This window comes from Lepisma saccharinum, chromosome 20 (assembly GCF_977018435.1).
Source record: "Lepisma saccharinum chromosome 20, izLepSacc3.1, whole genome shotgun sequence".
Lineage (NCBI taxonomy): Eukaryota > Metazoa > Arthropoda > Insecta > Zygentoma > Lepismatidae > Lepisma > Lepisma saccharinum.
The window spans coordinates 34,776,142-34,795,067 of NC_139248.1; the positions used below are offsets into that span (position 1 = coordinate 34,776,142).

The 18,926-nt window shown below is 40.2% G+C and overlaps 1 protein-coding gene across 1 annotated transcript; it reads right to left on the reverse strand.

Annotated features, from left to right (window-relative positions):
• Positions 1–6,341: 6,341 nt before the first annotated feature.
• LOC146003418 (uncharacterized) lies at positions 6,342–17,878 on the reverse strand. Its single transcript, XM_083141702.1, has 3 exons — positions 17,791–17,878; positions 14,546–15,600; positions 6,342–6,359 (listed from the first exon to the last, which is right to left on the reverse strand). The coding sequence occupies exons 1-3, from the start codon at positions 17,876–17,878 to the stop codon at positions 6,342–6,344; spliced, it is 1,161 nt and encodes a 386-aa protein (XP_082997828.1).
• Between the last annotated feature and the right edge of the window lie 1,048 nt (positions 17,879–18,926).

Consider the following 18,926-nt stretch of genomic DNA (forward strand, 5'->3'; position numbering starts at 1 on the left):
GAAAATTTACCGATGCTGATGTACTCACCGATAATTTTTGGAACCGATACCGATGCCGATATTTAACCGATTCCGGTACATAAGATTATTAAACAGAAATGGGATGTTATTTTCAGCATGACAAATATAAATTTGCTATGTACATTTCTATTGCATATCATATGTATATACATATATATTCTAAAGAGATGCGAATGTACATTTGCATCTACAAAATGTTATGTGAACCTTTAAGAAGAACATGGATTCTCAAGAGATTAAATATTAGTACACAAGCAGTTCTTTGAAATGCAAAATGAATTCCTGTTCTGCCAGATTCAACTTCAGAAACATGAGATTTGGAAGCACTTCAGGAAGTAACCTACTTCTGCTCTTATCTCAAATCTGTTCAGCAAAACTGAACACTCAATCACTGTACTGATACAGCAGGTATGCCCAAGTATTTTCTCAGGACTTGCTTCAGGTTTGAATATTCATTTTTGAATTTCCAATACAACAGCAGATCCTGCTTCAGCAATGTACTGTTTTATTTCCGATTTATAGTTAGGTTGATCCTCTGAATGAGTTTGCAATAATTTTATTACAAAAACTGTACAATAATGACGAATCATAACCAAATTTTCAATAAATCTTACAAAACTAGAATATAAAACTTAGAAGGTAAAAACTCTAGTATAATCTGTACCGGTTTAAATATCGGATTTTTGCCGATTCCGATACCGATGTGTCAATTTCGGCCGATTTCCATACATCTGTAATCGGCTTCGGCACATCCCTAGATTATTTCTTTAAACCGTTTTTATCATCTTTTTCAGCTTTCCTTTCCCTTCGAAAGAAGTACAAAAAGTAATTTAAAGAGAATTTTATTTACAATAAAAAATGGTTCTGGAAGGATACAGACCCTTCCACACCATCTAGAAAGTCCTGTGGCCTATACATAGATGTGATCATCAACCAATCAAATTAGAGAGTAAGTTTAGGGTGAGTTAGGCAGTTTTCTAAGTTCAGACACAAATTTCAAGTTACAACAAGTATATATTCATTAAGATTTTAGCAGGTTCTTGCACAACACACTGAGAATACAACAAAATCCGTAGTTTCTTCTATCTGTGGATACATGAAGTTTGATGTAATGCAAAATATCCACCCGAAATGTGGTTCATATTCTAATGGCTGCAGCAGAAACTTTCAAATGCAAAACTGAAAACTTAATTATTAATCGTAGTTCGGTTCAACGTCAACAGAAAGAATTCAGGGAACAGAGACAAGCAGAAATTAAGGAAAATTCAATCCTGCACATTGCAACACTTTGGTGTTACACTGGGATAGCAAGCTGCTTCCAGGTGTATCTGGCATGTGGAAGGTTGATAGATTAGTCATAATTGTTACTTTTCACGGCAAAGAACAATTATTATGAGGGTGATTCAAATGAAAACCTTAATTATTTATTATGAGGCAAATGAGGAAATAAGAGAAAAATTATGCATATATCATTTTTCAACATAGTCCCCATGACGTGTAATGCACTTCAGAAGTGAATTAATATCTCGTGAGAAGAATTCTTTTGGTTGTGACTAGCCACTCGTGCACCGCGGTTCTCACCTCTTCGGAAATGCTTGCCTCCCATCGCCTCTTTGAGCTGTCCGAACAAAGAAAGTCATGGGACAAGGTCTGATGAATAAGGTAGGTGGGTGACATCGAAATTTCATATCCTGGATTGTCGCAAACTGTTAAACGGGCAGTATGTGGTCTGGCATTGTCATGCAGTAACAATACACCTGAAGTCCAAGTCCTCGTCCTTTACTCCTGGTTGCAGGGTGAAGGTGATTTTGGAGCAGATCTGCATAGAAGTACTGGTCACTGTTATTCCCTTTTCCATGTAATTATTCAAAAAGTATCCCATTTGCATCCCAGGAAAGAGTGAACATGACCTTTAATGCTGAAGGTTTGGTGCAGAATTTTCGCGGGGCATCCGCCACAGAAGTTATGCTGCTTTTAAACTTTCTACACCACTCGTACACTTGCTGTAGGGACACAAACGAATCACCCTACTGCACTTTCATCCTGCGATGAATATCAACTGGTTTAACACGTTCACTACTGAAAAAACGGGCAACAGATCGCTGCTTCCTTCTTCAGTGTTGCAGCATCATGTTGCCACCTGTTGGTCATTCTTTCAACCACAAGGATAACTCCTGCCAACTTACATATCAATTGTACAACTTTTCGGAATTTTATTGCACTTTTAAAGTTTTCATTTGAATCATCCTCGTAGGTATACCTGAAATTGCAACATTTACAGGAGATCAAGCTTTTACCAAGCAGTAAAAAAATTGGGCATAGAAGAAAAAGAACGGGCATTGTGTTTTGATACAACTGCAAGCAACACTGGTTGAATAAGTGGCGCCTGTTCAAATCTTAAGAAAATGTTTGATCGTGATTAACTCTAACTTCTATGTTTACATCAAATTTTCGAACGTCTTGAGTAGTAGTTTTGATGGGTGATACTCATGCTTAACAATAGGTAATAATTGCACAATTCTAATAACCAGGTTTGGTGATAAGAATAATTTTACAAGAAATGGATGTTATCAATATTTTAACATTACATAATACAAGGGCCTCACGTTCCCTAACGGCGGCCCTGGTGGAAGAGCATTCAGGAAGTCCTGGATGAGCTTTCAGCAGATAAAAAGCAGAAGGCAGATACGAGAAACCAGAGTGGGATTTTCACGCAGGATGAAGGAACTTGAGACAGCAGTTATGGCGACTGCCTGGAACGATATCCTTGGCCATCTCAACAGTACGAGCATTAGCCTGCAATACCCTACAGTCAGAATGAATATGGAAATTGGCTTGATGGCATCACTGGTCGACACGGTTCAGTTTGCACCGGATAGATTTGACGGGTATGAGCAGATGGCGACCAAAAAAGTTCAACACGGCGAATGCTTAGATGAGCAGCATCAAGGCCGTAAGCGAAAGTGAATGCCTGATGAAGGAGCTCGAAACGAAGCAGATCTCAGCCAAGGGGAAACGTTCAAATCTCAAACGTATCTGCTGGTCATGATCGACAGTCTGTTAGCTGAACTGGAAAAGCGGATGGAGGCATATGACGATGTTTTTAAAACATTCGGATTTCTCTCGGAGCTAACGTCATTGAGCATTGAGCAGATCGAGGACAAAGCAAAGAATCTCGTTTCCTGGTATGATGACTTGGAAGACACACTGGCGGGTGACCTGGTACAGTTTGTTACATTTATGTGCACTCAGAAACTGGTGACTGAACGAATCAGCAAAGCTTACCATGTGCAGGCTTCTGTCATTGTTGAATCTTTCTCAGAAATTTCCAAACGTCTTGATTGCATTGCGCATCTATCTGTGCATGATGGTGTCCAAAAGCCTCCGGCGAACGGAGCTTCTCAAAGTTGGGAATAGTCCAAGGAGAGCTGCGGTCTTCAATGGGGCAGTAAAGGCTAAGCATGCTGGCGCTTATGAGCATTGAGCATGAGCTGCTGCGCAGCCTTGACTTCACTGACAAGATCAAAGAATTTGTGCTTGCTAAGGCTCGAAAAACAGCAATATAAGTAAGCAGCACTAGTGCACCTCTCATAATCATTTCATGGTACATTATCATAATCACAATAATAATAATAAAAAAACATAAAAGACAAGAAAAACATTAAAATAGGAAAACTATATATATAATATATGATATATATATATATCACAGTATGTAAGTGGATCAGGCCTAATTTGAGCTGCAGCATCAGGCCCAATTTAGTCTCTATCCTGCTGTGCAGCTGGGAATATATTATATAATATGATCCAAGATAAAGATTTCCATATTATAGCACCAAAAGACCCACATTCTATCCATGTAAATGAGGTCTCCCAGATGTCTTAGATGTTCTTCTGAAAGGAGTGGACACTAGTACTGCCCCCTATGCAGTCCATGAAATTACTTCGGATCACCTTCCAATAATAGCATTGTTGGCACAAGGTATCTACTGCCAACGATTCCAGACACTGCAGAATTCTACCACCAAGTGGAATCAATACCGACAGGAAACTCATGCAGAGATTGACTCCAGAATACATTTGCATTCGCCAAGGGACATTGAACTAGCTGTCATCAAATTCACGCACATTGTAACGAAGGCTTGGTATAAAGTGACTTCCTGCAGCAATGAACCTGAAGTATTACGGGAGACACCGATGCTAACCGATGGACCCGAAGACGATGGCAACGATCCAGAGCTCCAACACTGCCTGTGCCAGCAACAAAGGATGCATAAGGGAAACAGGGATCTAAGATCCATTTATAGTAAACACGGGCCTAAGTGTGTGTGACCAAGTGGGATATTGTGTCCAAAACAGCACTTAATGATCCCAGTGAAAAGTTCAGCAATATAGCGAGTTTTTGTGTCCCTCATCCAAAGTGGAGATCCAGACCACATGGTCGGCAGAACTGACGCCATAACAGCATCCCTAGAATATCAGCTAATATCCAAGTTGTTCTCAGCCATCCATGCAAGAAAAGCCAGGAAAACTCATCCATCACTCCCCCAAAGCCTTTGTTACACCAAGGGAGGATTGAATTACCATTTTTTAGTGTTGTGTACCCCAAAATTGCCCATGTGCCGGGATGTGGCTATGAAGGGTGAAATAGTGTGTGTACGGCCCCAGGTATGAATAGTATAGTGTGAAAACGGCTGGTATGTAAGTACAGAATCTTTTGTATATCTTTTTTCTGTGTTATGTACAGTGAAATGCTCATGTTTGGTGGTAGCTATGCCACAAGCGGTGTTTTTTATGAATAAATATGTTGTTCAAAAGTGTCTGACCTTTTATCATTGAAGTGATTCACAAGCCTACAAAGGGCTCCCCTGATTACTGATTATTAAATTTAGGCTAAAGTTCGTCTGTTGCTTAACAGGTATCTCAAGGGATACCTGTTATTATACGGAACACCACACGTGGAATAGGGTCTGCGTGTGGCCGCGTAAAGCGTGCCTCTCTTTTGTTTTTGTTGTTTTTGATATAGTATATATTCAAAGTAAAGTCAAACTTTAAAGCAAACTATAAATAAACAACAACTTCAACACACACCCCCCTTATAATACTGAGGATTGGGTATTTCCCAAAGGATTGGAAACTAGCAAATATCATTGCAATTCCCAAACCCAGAAAATATCCAGAAATACCGACAAACTATAGGCCAATTAGCCTCCTGTCACTTCTAGCCAAATTATTCGAACGTGTCTTGCGGAAAAGACTCACTGACTTTTGTGAAGAACATCACATCATCCCCAATCACCAGTTTGGATTTAGAGCCCAACGTGGCCTGGGAATATTTATGGATGTCCATAAAGCCTTTGACAGTGTCTGGCATGCTGGTCTTCTATACAAACTTTATACGTAATATGAAGCTCCCGATCAGATATTGCAAAATCCTAGCCAACTACCTACTCGGAAGATCCTTCACAGTTACCTTCAATGGACGACGATCTGAAAGAAAACCAGTAAGAGCAGGAGTCCCCCTAGGCTCAGTTTTATCTCCACTCCTTTATGCCATTTACACCACTGATATCCCCCAACCCACACAAAACTCATCGCTACATACGGATGATACTGCCATTTTTGGATGGAGCAGAAGACTCCTTCCAAGCATGCAAGCTTTTCAGAAATACCTCCAAACCTTCGAGGTATGGGCACGCAAATTGAGGATAAACATCAATCCTGAGAAAAGTCAGGCCATAGAATTTGGACTCGGTCCTTCCGCCAGAAAGATAAACATCCAGCTCTTCGGGAAAGCAGTTCCTAGCACAACATCCGTCACCTACCTAGGAGCGACACTGGATCGTCATCTCACCTTCGGCCAACATACCGAGATGAAGCCCAACCGAGCAAAACAACGCATTGGATATTGGATACTTATACGTAGGGAGACAAATTTATGGTAAATAAAAACTGAGGAGAGCGGTAAATAAAATTTGAGATCAGCGGTGGAAAAAAATTGGCACACACTTTTTCATCGTGAGAGGAAACAACATACAAAAGAGCTATAAATTGATAAACTACTCCATTTTTATATACTGTACACATACACAAGTACTTAGATTTCAACTGTAATTGTCAGTAGTGGCGATTGGGTGGGGCAAGGATAGTTTACTTTTCTTGCTAGACAACGCTTAGTATTTAGAGGCCAAAGTGCAGGGGCAAAGAAAGTGGGGACCCCCCCCCCCCCGAATCGCCGCCAATGGTAATTGCACTGAAAAAAAAGAAGAATTTCACTTAACCACAGTTCTAAGTCTCGCTGTGCATATATATATTTAAACTCACTCTTCCACATTCACCTGTGAGTGGAAGAAATATTTGTGATTCATAAGTTGTTCCCATATACTTCCAATAGAAAAGGTAAAACTCTACTTCGTTTTCAGGGGGAAAGTGAACCCACCCAGCGACGCCAGTTTGCAGGTGCAGTCGGCTCAGCTGCTGACCTATATATATATAATAAAATGGCGTGGGACGGGTCTTCCTTTTCGCACAACGTGTGGACAACCTTGCGTTCTGACGTCTGACGAGAAATGCCTACGTTGTTAGGATTGCTTCTTTTAGCATAAATACACTGTAAATATATTATTTATGCTATTATGATAAGAGAACTAAACCTAACAACTTAGGCATTTAGCCTAACAGTAAAAGTATTCTCCGGTGACGTCAGAACGCAAAGTTGTCCTTGCGTTGTGCGATAAGGGAGACCTGCGTGGAACTAGAAGTTCCAAGGTTTGTTTACGTTTTGGACTATCGGGTGTGTGTGATTCATTCTCCGAGCGAGACAGACATTCTTATCTTGATGTGAGGGAACAGACTAATCTTATCGCTGCTACAGGTAGCAAGTTCAATGAAACTGGAAGTTGAGTAGACATTCGAGGGAAGAAAGGAATGCAGCTTGACAGGGAGCGAAGTTTTCGAACTGACATTATGTGCATGGGAAATCAAAATTTGCAGCGTCTTTCTGATGTGATCGAAGATAAAACGTTCTTCAGCTGCAAGTGGTAGGAAACTTTAGGCAAATGTTTCGTTACAAATCGACAAATCGACAGTCTGCGCGCACAACCTCGATTGCCGGTTTTTGCGTGTTTTCTACTTAATTTGATGATATTTTACTGTTATTTTGCGAAAAAGCGTTCATTTCGTGGAAAATCACACATTTCGCGTTACTTCGCGAATAAAACTCATGCATATTTCATCCTTGGGGGTGTAGTTACGTGCAGAATGTTCAAAATTGCATTTTTTTTTCACATTTCGCGATTTCGCGCATCGCGAAAATTCAATGTCTCTACTTATATCCAATACTCAGTTCGCCCGTTCTCCAACTAGAAGACAGAATCCATGTATATAGGATGACTCGCGTACTTTCGAAGGCCACGTCTTGTACGCTCGCATGCATGACATTCGGCCACGTTGTGGGCGCAATCATGTTATAGATGGGGTTCTTGGGCTGTGTCCGAAAGCTGCAAGACCATACTTGAAGCGAGCATACTTCGAGAGCATACTCGCAGTGCGGTTTTGAAGCCTGGAAGCGGAAAGCTTTCGAACTGCACTTCGACTGCAGCGCCAACACAAGTGAGGAATGCAACAAAAGTTGCTTCGAAACTAAAATTATCAAACATCGACTGTATGTGACACTCTTGTTTTCCGTGAACAACACACACATGACTCGGCGTGCAGTTTATATAACACAGCACGTTATTAATTATAGAAATATGAAAGAAATTTGCTCTTTCAAATTAATTTTCACGCATTCCGCAACATGGTTTACGATCGCGGGAAAAGAAATTGTTTTCTCACTTTTAAACACCTTCCCACTATAGAAGAAAGAAACCACGCATATATGAATAAAACCAATAAATAAAATTACATAGTATTTTAAAAACTTGTTTACTTACATTTCCACACAATGGAAGAACTACAACTACCAGCTGATTGACTTCAGACGTCCATTTTTTTAACAAATGAAAAGCAAGCACAGATCGCAAGTGTGCACCGCTCGTGTGCTGCGTCCTCTGGTCTTGTACAGCCGGCAGCCGACGAGAAGATCGCTGAATGAAGGGTGACGGGGCACAGAGGGAAAGGGAGGGTCAGGTTCATTTGCAGAATTTAGGGGTGGTTGGGGTGGTCGGGGAGAAGGAAGTCTTGTTTTCTTCTTGGCGGGTCATTGTCAAGCTGACGACAAGAGTTCTGGCGGACGAGCACCTCCCCCACGCAAAAGAGTGCAGTCGCCTGGCAGTACGTCACACCTCTTCTGCCAGCGCTCTTCTCGTCAGCTGCCAGCTGTACACTCGTTTGCTTGGCGCTTCGAACTGCACTAGGTGACGTCACTTCCGTCAAGACTGTACTTCAAGTATGTACTTTGTACCTTTTGGAAACAGCCTTGATAGATCTTAATGACTTTGAAAATGTCTGCATGTTGTATTGGATGATGGGGAACATATGTATAAGTTTGAAAAGTTAGAAAGTAACTTTATGTGTGTATGGGATCTAATAAGGTACAAATATTCAAACTATTTTTGTCTATTTTCTTCATAATGAACTGAGTAAATAATAACCGTTTCAAGATAAGAAGATGGATGTTTTGCATCAACGAATTGAATAGCGACTAAATTGAAAATGCAATATTTACGTATTTTGTTATTTTCACATTTTTGAATGTAATTGGATAATAACTGTTTTCCGTCATTCCCCTCAAATCCCTACCTTGCCTCTGTAATAAATTCTGATGCTCGTATTTTGAAATTCGAAAAGTCTAGCATAATTCCCTTACAGTAGTTTCCGGGGTGAAAATAAACTTTCTTTAAGTTCCCTAGCAACATCCGTTTCCATGGACAACAACAGGCACGCAAGCTCTAAGGAATTGCATGTCATTATACCCCCTAAACATTTAGTTAAAACAAGCACGACTGTGTTTATCTATGCACCGGATACACATGTATTAGTTTGCAACTGTGAACAGGACAGTATATTTGCTACTGATTCATAATTACATTGCTACTGTGGTTGTACGTGTTTTAGGAGTAATGTAACAACGTGAATCTCGGATACTTCCGTTATCAGCACAAAAGCACCACAAGGCATCTGGACACAAACCTGTAGATATCAAATTTGCAACGAGATTTGCAAATATTTGACATAGCTGGGCGTAAACAGCCACATGTAAGCTGTAAGTCCAATAAAATTTATTGTTTTTGATATTTGGCATGTAGGCTGAGACAAAATCCGATATTGACACTTCATTTTGAATACGTTTTTTTGCCATTCTCATATCGTTGTTTCACTTCTCCCTTCCCCGGAGATGACTGCTGATCTTCTGGCTGGTAGGCTATGATGTTCTGTCTACTGGACGAGTTTCTCGCTTCGTTTTACAGCTAATAATGTGGTTGGTAGTTTGTCATTTTTACAAAATTTGCGTGTTACTTGCAACCCTGACGTGTGCTGTTTCGCCGCAGGAAATGACGTCACAGATACGATGAAATGTTGTGTTGGGTTGCCAGCATCCAGGCGGCAAAACGGTCTTTATTGAACGGCTGTAGCGTCGAATCCACGCACCAACGAGAAAAATGTTACTGAGAAAAGTTGTTTGTTTTGATGTCCTCTATACGAATCTGTGGTCCGTGGGCGCCATTAAAATGACACCCTGTATATACGTAATTATATCTGGGCTGATACTCCTTATTATGTAGATGTCACCCTCGTTTCAGGCACCTTTTCAAAACCATTAGTTTATTCATCTGTTTGCTATTAATCTGTGAGAAATATAATGTATCTAAAGTTCAAATCACAAACCCTGAGACCTTCTGTAAACAAAACCACCTGCATGCAGAAAGCATTGCAAACTCATAGAAGTAAAATAATCGACGAAAATCCAGCGTTGTTACAGGATTCATTACGTAAGGTAAAACAATGGCCAATTTGTAGTATGGGATACGCTGCCGCAAATGACGTCTCACTTTAAACCCAATGCTCTTTCTTTTTTTACTTATTGCTTCACCTTTATGGTTAACTCCTTGCACCAGTAATCATTTCCCATAAATTTGGCTTCTTTCTTGCATGTGAATTGAATATATTTTACTTGCATTTTTTTTTAGACAAAATGATATAACATGGTAATGTATATTTCTAAGGATGATATAGATAGGAGTGTATTTGAAATTTGTTTGAAGATGTTATGTAAATTGTATCTTATGTAAATAAAATATATAATGGGCATAAACAGCCATATGCATTGCTGTAAGTCCAATAAATATATCCATGATGATGATCAAGACAAGACAAAGAAAGTTGGTAAATTTATTGCAGTTGGAAACTTTGACAAGCATCCTATTAACGATTTTTGTTCCGCCAAATATAGTGCACTTCGTAAAATAACTTGGTGACATGGCAAGGCAAGATAAGTGTGAACATTTTGTAGTAATATGCATTGTAACTTTCAATGAGCTTAGAGATTTGTGTACATAATGATATTTTATAACATTGGTTATTTGATAAAAATAATCATGTGAACAGCAAGGAAGTAGTGCAACTTAGTAATATTGCCTGACTTATCCTTAGAAAAATAACATGCCGAGTTCTATGCGTGCGGGAAGGTCTCCGTGTTCTCCGAGCTTGTTTTCAAAACACCAGCAAGGACAGCCTTTGAAAAGGGGGTGAGAAACAGATTCTACTCAATATTTATGTAACGTTCTGTCGTTGCGGTCATGAATCAGCTGACGCGGAGTGATACATCGAATCGGTGAGACCGTTTGTTTACAGAAGGTCTCAGGGTTAGTGATTTACACTTTAGACAATTAAGAATTTAAGGAAACAATGTGTGCAAAAGAAATGCCCGTGGCAACGGTTGGTAAGAACGTTAAAAAAAGGGCATTTTCACCCTTAAGGAAGAGCCATTTGAGTGATTTTTTAAATTTTCTCGGTCTTTTGGGACGATTTTAAGGGGGGTCGTAATCGGGCATTTTTCGCCTCCGGGGCTTCCTTCATGGAGAACATTTATGTCAGTGAGTCAGTCAGTCAGTGGTGGGATTGGGGCTATATATATATTGGACTCGCGTACTTTCGACGTGGCCTTTGGCCACGTCTTGTACGCTCGCATCCTTGACCTTCGGCCACGTTGTGAATGCAATCACGTTATAGATGGGGTTCCTCAATGATCTTAATGACTTTGAAAATGTCTGCATGTTGTATTGGATGATGGGGAACATATAACTTTGAAAGTTTAGAAAGTAACTTTATGTGTGTATGGGCTCTAATAAGGTACAAATATTCAAACTATTATTGTCTATTTTCTTCATAATGAACTGAGTAAGTAATAACCGTTTCAAGATAATTAGTTGGATGTTTTGCATTTACGAATTAAATTGCGACACTAAATTGAAAATCTTATATTTACTTATTTTGTCATTTTCACATTTTTGAACGTAATTGGATAACCGTTTTCCGTCATTCCCCTCTTTTACCTACCTTGCCTCTGTAATAAATTATTATGCTCGCATTTTGAAATTCGAAGAGTCTAGCATAATTCCCTTACAGTAGTTTTCGGGGTGAAAATAAACATTCTTTAAGTTTTCTAGCAACGTCCGTTTCCATGGACAACAACAGGCACGGCAAGCTCTAAGGAATTGCATGTCATTATACCCCCTAAACATTTAGTTAAAACAAGCACGATGCAGATATTTACGCATTGAGTATAACAATATATACGTAATTGTATCTGGGCTGAAACTCCTTATTATGTAGATGTCACCCTTGTTTGAGGCACCTTTTCAAAACCATGAGTTCATTCATCTGTGTGCTATTGATCTGTGAGAAATATAATGCAGATACACAATGAAGAATTGAAGGAAACAATGTGTGCAAAAGAAATGCCCGTGGCAACGGTTGCTAGGGACGTGAAAAAAGGGCATTTTCACCCTTAAGGAAGGGCCGATTGAGCGATTTTTGAATTTTCTCGGCCTTTTGGGACGATTTCATGGGGGGTCGTAATCGGGCGTTTTTTGCCTCCGGGGCTTCCTTCATGGAGAACATTTATGTCAGTGAGTGAGTGGTGGGATTGGGGCTATATATATATATTGGACTCGCGCACTTTCGACGTGGCCTGTGGCCACGTCTCGTGCGCTCGCCGACGTGGTTCGCTTATTTGGAAAGTTTTGAACGTAAATTTATGTGTGTATGCGTTGTAATATGTACAAATAATCAAAATATTATTGGTTTCTTTGTTAATAATAAGCTGGGTAAGTAATAACAGTTTCAGGATAGTTAGTTAGATGTTTTATGTAAACGAAAGTAACATTTTACTTCTGTAGTGAGTTTTACATTTTTAAACATAATTGAAATAAAGAAATGTTTTCCTTCATTCTTCGCAAATTTCTATCTCTCCTCTGCAATGAATTCTGATGCTCACATTTTAAAATTCGAAAACTCTAATAGCCTACTGTGCACAAAGTGGACTTAAAACACCAAATCAATCAATCAATCGATCAATCGAAAACTCTAGCATAATTCCCTTACAGTAGCATTCGGGGTGAAAATAAACTTTCTTTAAGTTCCCTAGCAACGTCCGTTTCCATGATGAACAACAAGCACGGCAAGCTCTAAGGAATTTCATGTCATTATACCCCCTAAACATTTAGTTGAAACAAGCACGATGCAGATATTTACGCATTGAGTTTACCAATATATACGTAATTGTATCTGGGCTGAAACTCCTTATTATGTAGATGTCACCCTTGTTTCAGGCACCTTTTCAAAGCCAGGAGTTGATTCATCTGTGTGCTATTGATCTGTGAGAAATATAATGCAGATAGACAATGAAGAATTGAAGGAAACAATGTGTGCAAAAGAAATGCCCGTGGCAACGGTTGCTAGGGACCTGAAAAAAGGGCATTTTCACCTTTAAGGAAGGGCAAAGTGAGCGATTTCTTAATTTTCTCGGCCTTTCGGGACGATTTCATGGGGGGTCGTAATCGGGCATTTTTCGCCTCCGGGGCTTCCTTCATGGAGAACATTTATGTCAGTGAGTCAGTGAGTGAGTGGTGGGATTGGGGCTTTATATATATTGGACTCGCATACTTTCGACGTGGCCTTTGGCCACGTCTTGTACGCTCGCATCCGTGACCTTGGGCCACGTTATGTGCGTAATCATATTATAGATTGGGTAAAATGTCTGCATGTTGTATTGGAATTGGATGAAAGGGAACAAGCGTATAAGTTCGCTAATTTGAAAAGTTTAGAAAATAACTTTATGTGTGTATGGGCTCTAATATGGCACAAATATTCAAAGTATTATTGTCTATTTTCTTAATAATAAACTGAGTAAGTAATAACCGTATCAAGATTATTAGCTGGATGTCTTGCATAAACGAATACAAAAGCGACACTAAATTGGAAATGCAATATTTACGGCTTTTGTCATTTTCACATTTTTAAATGTAATTGGAAAATTATTGTTTTCCTTTATTTCCCTCAAATTCCTACCTTGCCTCTGTAATTAATTCTGACGCTTGAATTTTGAAATACGAAAAGTCTCGCATAATTCACTTACAGTATTTTTCGGGGTGATAATAAACTTTATTTAAGTTCCTTAGCAACGTCCGTTTCCATGGTGAACAACAAGCACCGCAAACTCTTTAAATAATTGTTTGCTATTATACCTCTAAACATTTAATTAAAACAAGGACGATGTAAATATTTTCGCACTGAGTTTACTAATATACCTATGCGTAATTGTATGTGGGCTGAAACTCCTTATGCAGTAGAGGTCACCCTTGTTTGAAATACCTTTTCTAACCAGGAGTTGATTCATCTCTTATTGATCTGTGAGAAATATAATGTATCTCGACAATTAAGAATTGAAGGAAACAATGTGTGCAAAAGAAATGCCCGTGGCAACGGTTGCTAAGGACGTGAGAAAAGGGCATTTTCTCCCTTAAGGAAGGGCCGATTGAGAGATTTTTGAATTTTCTCGGCCTTTTGGGACGATTTCATGGGGGGTCGTAATCGGGCGTTTTTCGCCTCCGGGGCTTCCTTCATGGAGAACATTTATGTCAGTGAGTCAGTGAGTGAGTGGTGGGATTGGGGCTATATATATATTGGATGATCCGGCCCTTATTACTGTACGTAGGATCAGTGTTGAAGCAGATGGCCCACATCCATCATTGCAAATTCCAAGTGGTGCAAAATAGAGCGATAGGACACCACTCAAGAACAACCCGAATACAACATGCACGAAGATTTGGAGTGGTCACCACTCATGGAAGCCATTCACTCAGCTCAAGCAAAGCTTTGGAGGAAAATCCAAGTCCATTCAAATCCGCTTATCAAAGATATAGGAGAATTGAGGCCCCGCCGGAACATTGTCCCCCTACCCCGACCATAACAATTAAGACCACAAGACATATTCTTCCAGACAAGGGAAGTACTATTCCAGAAACTGCGTATCAGCTGTTATGTGCGACACCACTTGCGGTGTTGCCACGTTTCCACTTACCTTAGCTCTTTGCGAAGTTTCACGATGGATAGACGTGTGGTGAGACTTACCACAAGACCTACACGAGCCTGATTTACACTTATCCACAAAATGGGAATTATCAAGGCAGTTGAAACACAAGCCCTTCGATTTCACAAACGCTTCCCTCTCTGGCACAGATAGGCTCATATATTCTTCACATTTACTCAAAAAATGCGATTCTCGACACATAGGGCAAGAGGACGACACGTGAAATGAATTAGCACTTCTTCTAGCACTGGGTTCACTGTGGGGGGTGGGGGGTTTCCTTTGGAATCCTGGTTTCGGGTCCTTGGAAGATGCAGATGCTGCGAGCGCTCTCGCTCTATTGTCCAGGAAGACGCTCAGCTGTTCGAAAGTAGGAAGTTGCTCGGACGACACGCTCAGCTCCCATTGTTGCCTCGAAGTACTGTCCAATTTCTCCACGGTATGAAACACTAGGATAGCGTCCCAATGCTGCACTGGAATGTCCAACACACGTAAAACTCGAACACATTCTGTCGTCACGTCAACAAGCTTGCGTAAGCCGACATCAGACTCAGTTTGTAATGAGGGTTGGGACACAAGCCGCTTAATTGTGTCGTTCACTAGCGCGTGTTTCTGTTCATATCTGTTAGTCAGAATGTCCCAAGCTTCTTTGTAATTCGAATCGGTTATCGCTATAGACTGTAACAATAACGCGGGTTCACCACGGACGCTCGATTTCAAATACTGAAGTTTTTGCGCGGGCGAAAGTGACGCGTTGTTGTGTACGGACGCCACGAACAAGTCTCTAAAAGAAAGCCACTGCTGCAGATTTCCTGTAAAAGTAGGCAAATCCAATCTTGGTAGACGCACATCACTCACTGTCTTTGTCTCGGTCACGGTCACGGTAGTTTGCTGTTTTTTCGCGATGTATAACTTGGCCAATGCTTCGTCGAGCCTGTCTTGCACTGAACCAATTTCCTCATCATATTGCTCAAACTGTTCGTCGGTGCACTTTTCAGAGATTTCACGGATCAGTTTTTGAGTGACTTCTGTCAGTTGTAATGCTTTGTCTATGTCAGAGGCGAAGATATAGTACAAGCAATGCAAGCACTGCTTGCATAATTCGAATATCATTTAATGTACTTAATGTTCTAACCGTATTTAGTTTCCATCGCACTCGATTTCGCGAAAAAATGCGGCCGCAAACTCCCCCAGCAGCTCTGTAGTAAGCACCAGCCTCAATGCTTGCAGCCGTTCTGCGGGAAAATAAGGCCTCCGAAGGAGTCACATGGCGAAGCGTGAAATTTTGGTGGAACCCGTCCACAAAGCTTCTACAAAAAGCTGTGCTTTCCGAGCTTGCGTGATTCCCGAAAATAGCCGAGTTCAACCGAAAGCAGAAGGATTCATCTATGGGTACGTTGCCAGCAAAAAACTAGTAACGAATATTTGTCTTCATGAACACGTAAACAAGATCGCAAATATAATAATAATTGTTAGTCATAAAATAACTAAAAGAAGTTATTATCACTGTTCTAAATTCCATATATATCATATTATATTACAAATTATTTTAGATTTCGCGAAATATAAAACGCGTAAAAAAAGTTGACATTGGGAGTTGGGGCAGTGGAATTTCTGCACCCCCGTGAAGAGTTTTCTCAGGGAGGGAGGGAAGATTGGACGGACCTTGGTCCCGCACCCTGCTTCCTGGTCGGTCCAGCTCAAATTACGCCAGAAGTGATGACCACTACCAGTGTTTGCAACTGCCAAATTATTTACGCAGTAATTCAAGTGAGCTCTTTCACAAATTTTACAATCAATAAATTGACTGCTTTTGAATAAAACTTGGGGTGAAAATAAAGCTATCTGAGAAAGAACTATCTACTGATATTTGTACATGGCATAGAAGTAAATCGTATACATTCTGCATTTTATGAGCACAAGAATATGTTTTAATGATTGATTTGTTGTTTTAAGTCCACTTTATGCACAGTAAGGCTAATCGGGACTGGACCTACAGTTTAAAATGGGATCTGAAACACTTGTGCCTCCACCGGGTATCGAACCCAGAACCCCTTGATTACAAGGCGACGACACTACCACTGCGCCATCGGGGAGGCCCGAATATGTTTTAAGTTCTATTATTATGACGCAAGTGGTGTTCCCAGGGTCTTTTTACGGTCCACATTTTGTCATCTTTTCCTTCCTTTGACGTTTTTTCTTAGATATACTGGGCCAAAAGGGGGTTATGTCTACCATCCACCCCCCCCCCTTCGCACCGGGCACGCCATTGAATGACACTTTATTACTTAAATATTATTGTACATACTCGTTCTGCTGAAATGATTCTGATTCCTCCGCGTAATTTTTATCTCCAAACTGATATATCTTTCCTTTGTGACGGATAAAATTAAGGAAATAGGTTGGTATCACTTTCTGTTGTTTCAGAGATTTTCAATTTGATCTTGTGTGGATGCTTGTATTTGCAGTTGTGGAAAGCGCGTGGGATAGTGTGAGTGTTTGTTGCTTCGTGTTTTGTGCTGTGAATTTATCGGAATGAACGCGTATTTAGGAACGGTTGATGTGAAGTGCGGGTGTATTATTGAGCAATTGAAAATTGCTTCGTTTAGCTCGAGAGAGATAAGTGTTAAAATGAAAATCGTGGAAGGGGGTCGACCAACACCAAGAGTTTGAAATTTATTGTGGTGAGTACATCGTCTATGCATGTGTTTCTTTGCTTTGAAATGAATTTTTTATTGTTTGTGTTTAACTTTTTATTTAGTGTTTAAGTTACTCCAATGCGGTTTTAGGGTGCCCAAAAATACTAAATTACATCTTGCAGCGTAAAATAAACAAATGATTCCCATTTTTTTTTAATCTAAATCGGTTTGGTCACCGTTTGACCATATTAAATAATAATGAACAAATAAAGGTACTAATAAGTAAGTAAGAAATTCCGTCTCCCTTTAGTCGTATGCGGAAAGTTCGCATATGCAAAACGTTTAATATCATATGAATAACGTTACCTGGATTTTTTTAAAAAAGTAAATGTGACGTTTGCGGATCATATGGTTTATTTTTAGTACAGTCACTTTATTACGATATTTTGACAAATCCAGCGACTGGGTAAATGAGGCTATAAACCTTGAATCTTTCCCCTCGGCATGTCGTTGTACTACATGTTTTGTTGTACTGAAACATTGCTTGCCTCCTTCGTAAAACTACGCTTCGCTACTGGTCTATGTACACTAAAACATTACCTGCGGTGAGATCATCTGCCGCCAATTTCTTCTCTAAACGTGTGACGTCACGTTCGAGGAGACGTTTGTTTGAAAGTATTTGCTCCATATTTCAGTCTCAAAACACGTAAAGTACATACACGAAGATCACAGTCACACCCGGCAAGGATACGATGCACAGAATTGCTGGTAAGCACAAAAACACTGTCTCGTAGCTCAAACACAAAGCCGTTAATAAGGCGCACTTTCTCAGCGGGAACACAATGGATGACCGGGCCGTAACGAATCGAATCAACCATTTATCCGGCCCGGAGGACCATCAATAGCTTCCTAGTTCCTGGGTGTGTGGTTTCGCGTATGTCAGTTCACTCTGGTGCAAATGAAACATATATATAGATTAACTTATACTTTAATAACATGAAGCACGTAAATAACACGAAATATAATGAAGGTTTCCACACAAATGTACACGAATATGACGAGGCGTACAACACACGTACGTCGCCTCTCGACTCTACTCGGACTCACACTGCGCATGCGTACACTGCATGGCAACAAGCTTAATAAGAATGACAATTCGTCTGAACATAGCCCGTGACGTCATCAGCGACCAAAGCCCTAAATAAAATTAGGTCCCTATACTCCCCCTGGCGCCTCACTGCGAGGAATAAATTGGATGTTCCCTGTCCCCCCTTTTCTCTACGAGAACAGAAGTAGTGCAGGTAAATGCAGGTAAGAGTCACAGGTAAAAGACACGTGTGTAAGTGTGTTAACAGACATTAATATATTGTGTTTATAATAAAAAACATAAATTAAACTGGTGTAACCTTTCCTTATCCCAGCATGCCCTGAGAATATCTTGGAGTCTGTGTCCATTGACTGTATATAAAAAGTTAGCACCTATGGGTAGACATTTGGCACCCTCCTAATTGCAGGGTTTAGTGTGTTGAACGCAGCCAGTACCTGTACTCCTGCTCTGTGTTATTGTATGCGTGGGTGAGCGTTGAAAACGACTATCTAGAACAGCAGCTATAATTTTATGTAGTTAGGTAGGTTAGGATTGCTAGGTTTAGTACTGATACTTATTTTCGACGTGTTCTCTCGCTATTTTAATGTGCATACAAACATATTTTAGTAACAAAAACCGGTGAAAGTAC

What these genes read in the sequence shown, in the direction of transcription:
- LOC146003418 (XM_083141702.1), bottom strand. Translation starts at nt 17,878, where the DNA reads ATGGAGCAAATACTTTCAAACAAACGTCTCCTCGAACGTGACGTCACA. An exon ending in GGCAGATGATCTCACCGCAG is followed by an intron (nt 15,601 to 17,790) that starts GTAATGTTTTAG and finishes CCTCTGACATAG; the next exon opens with ACAAAGCATTACAACTGACA.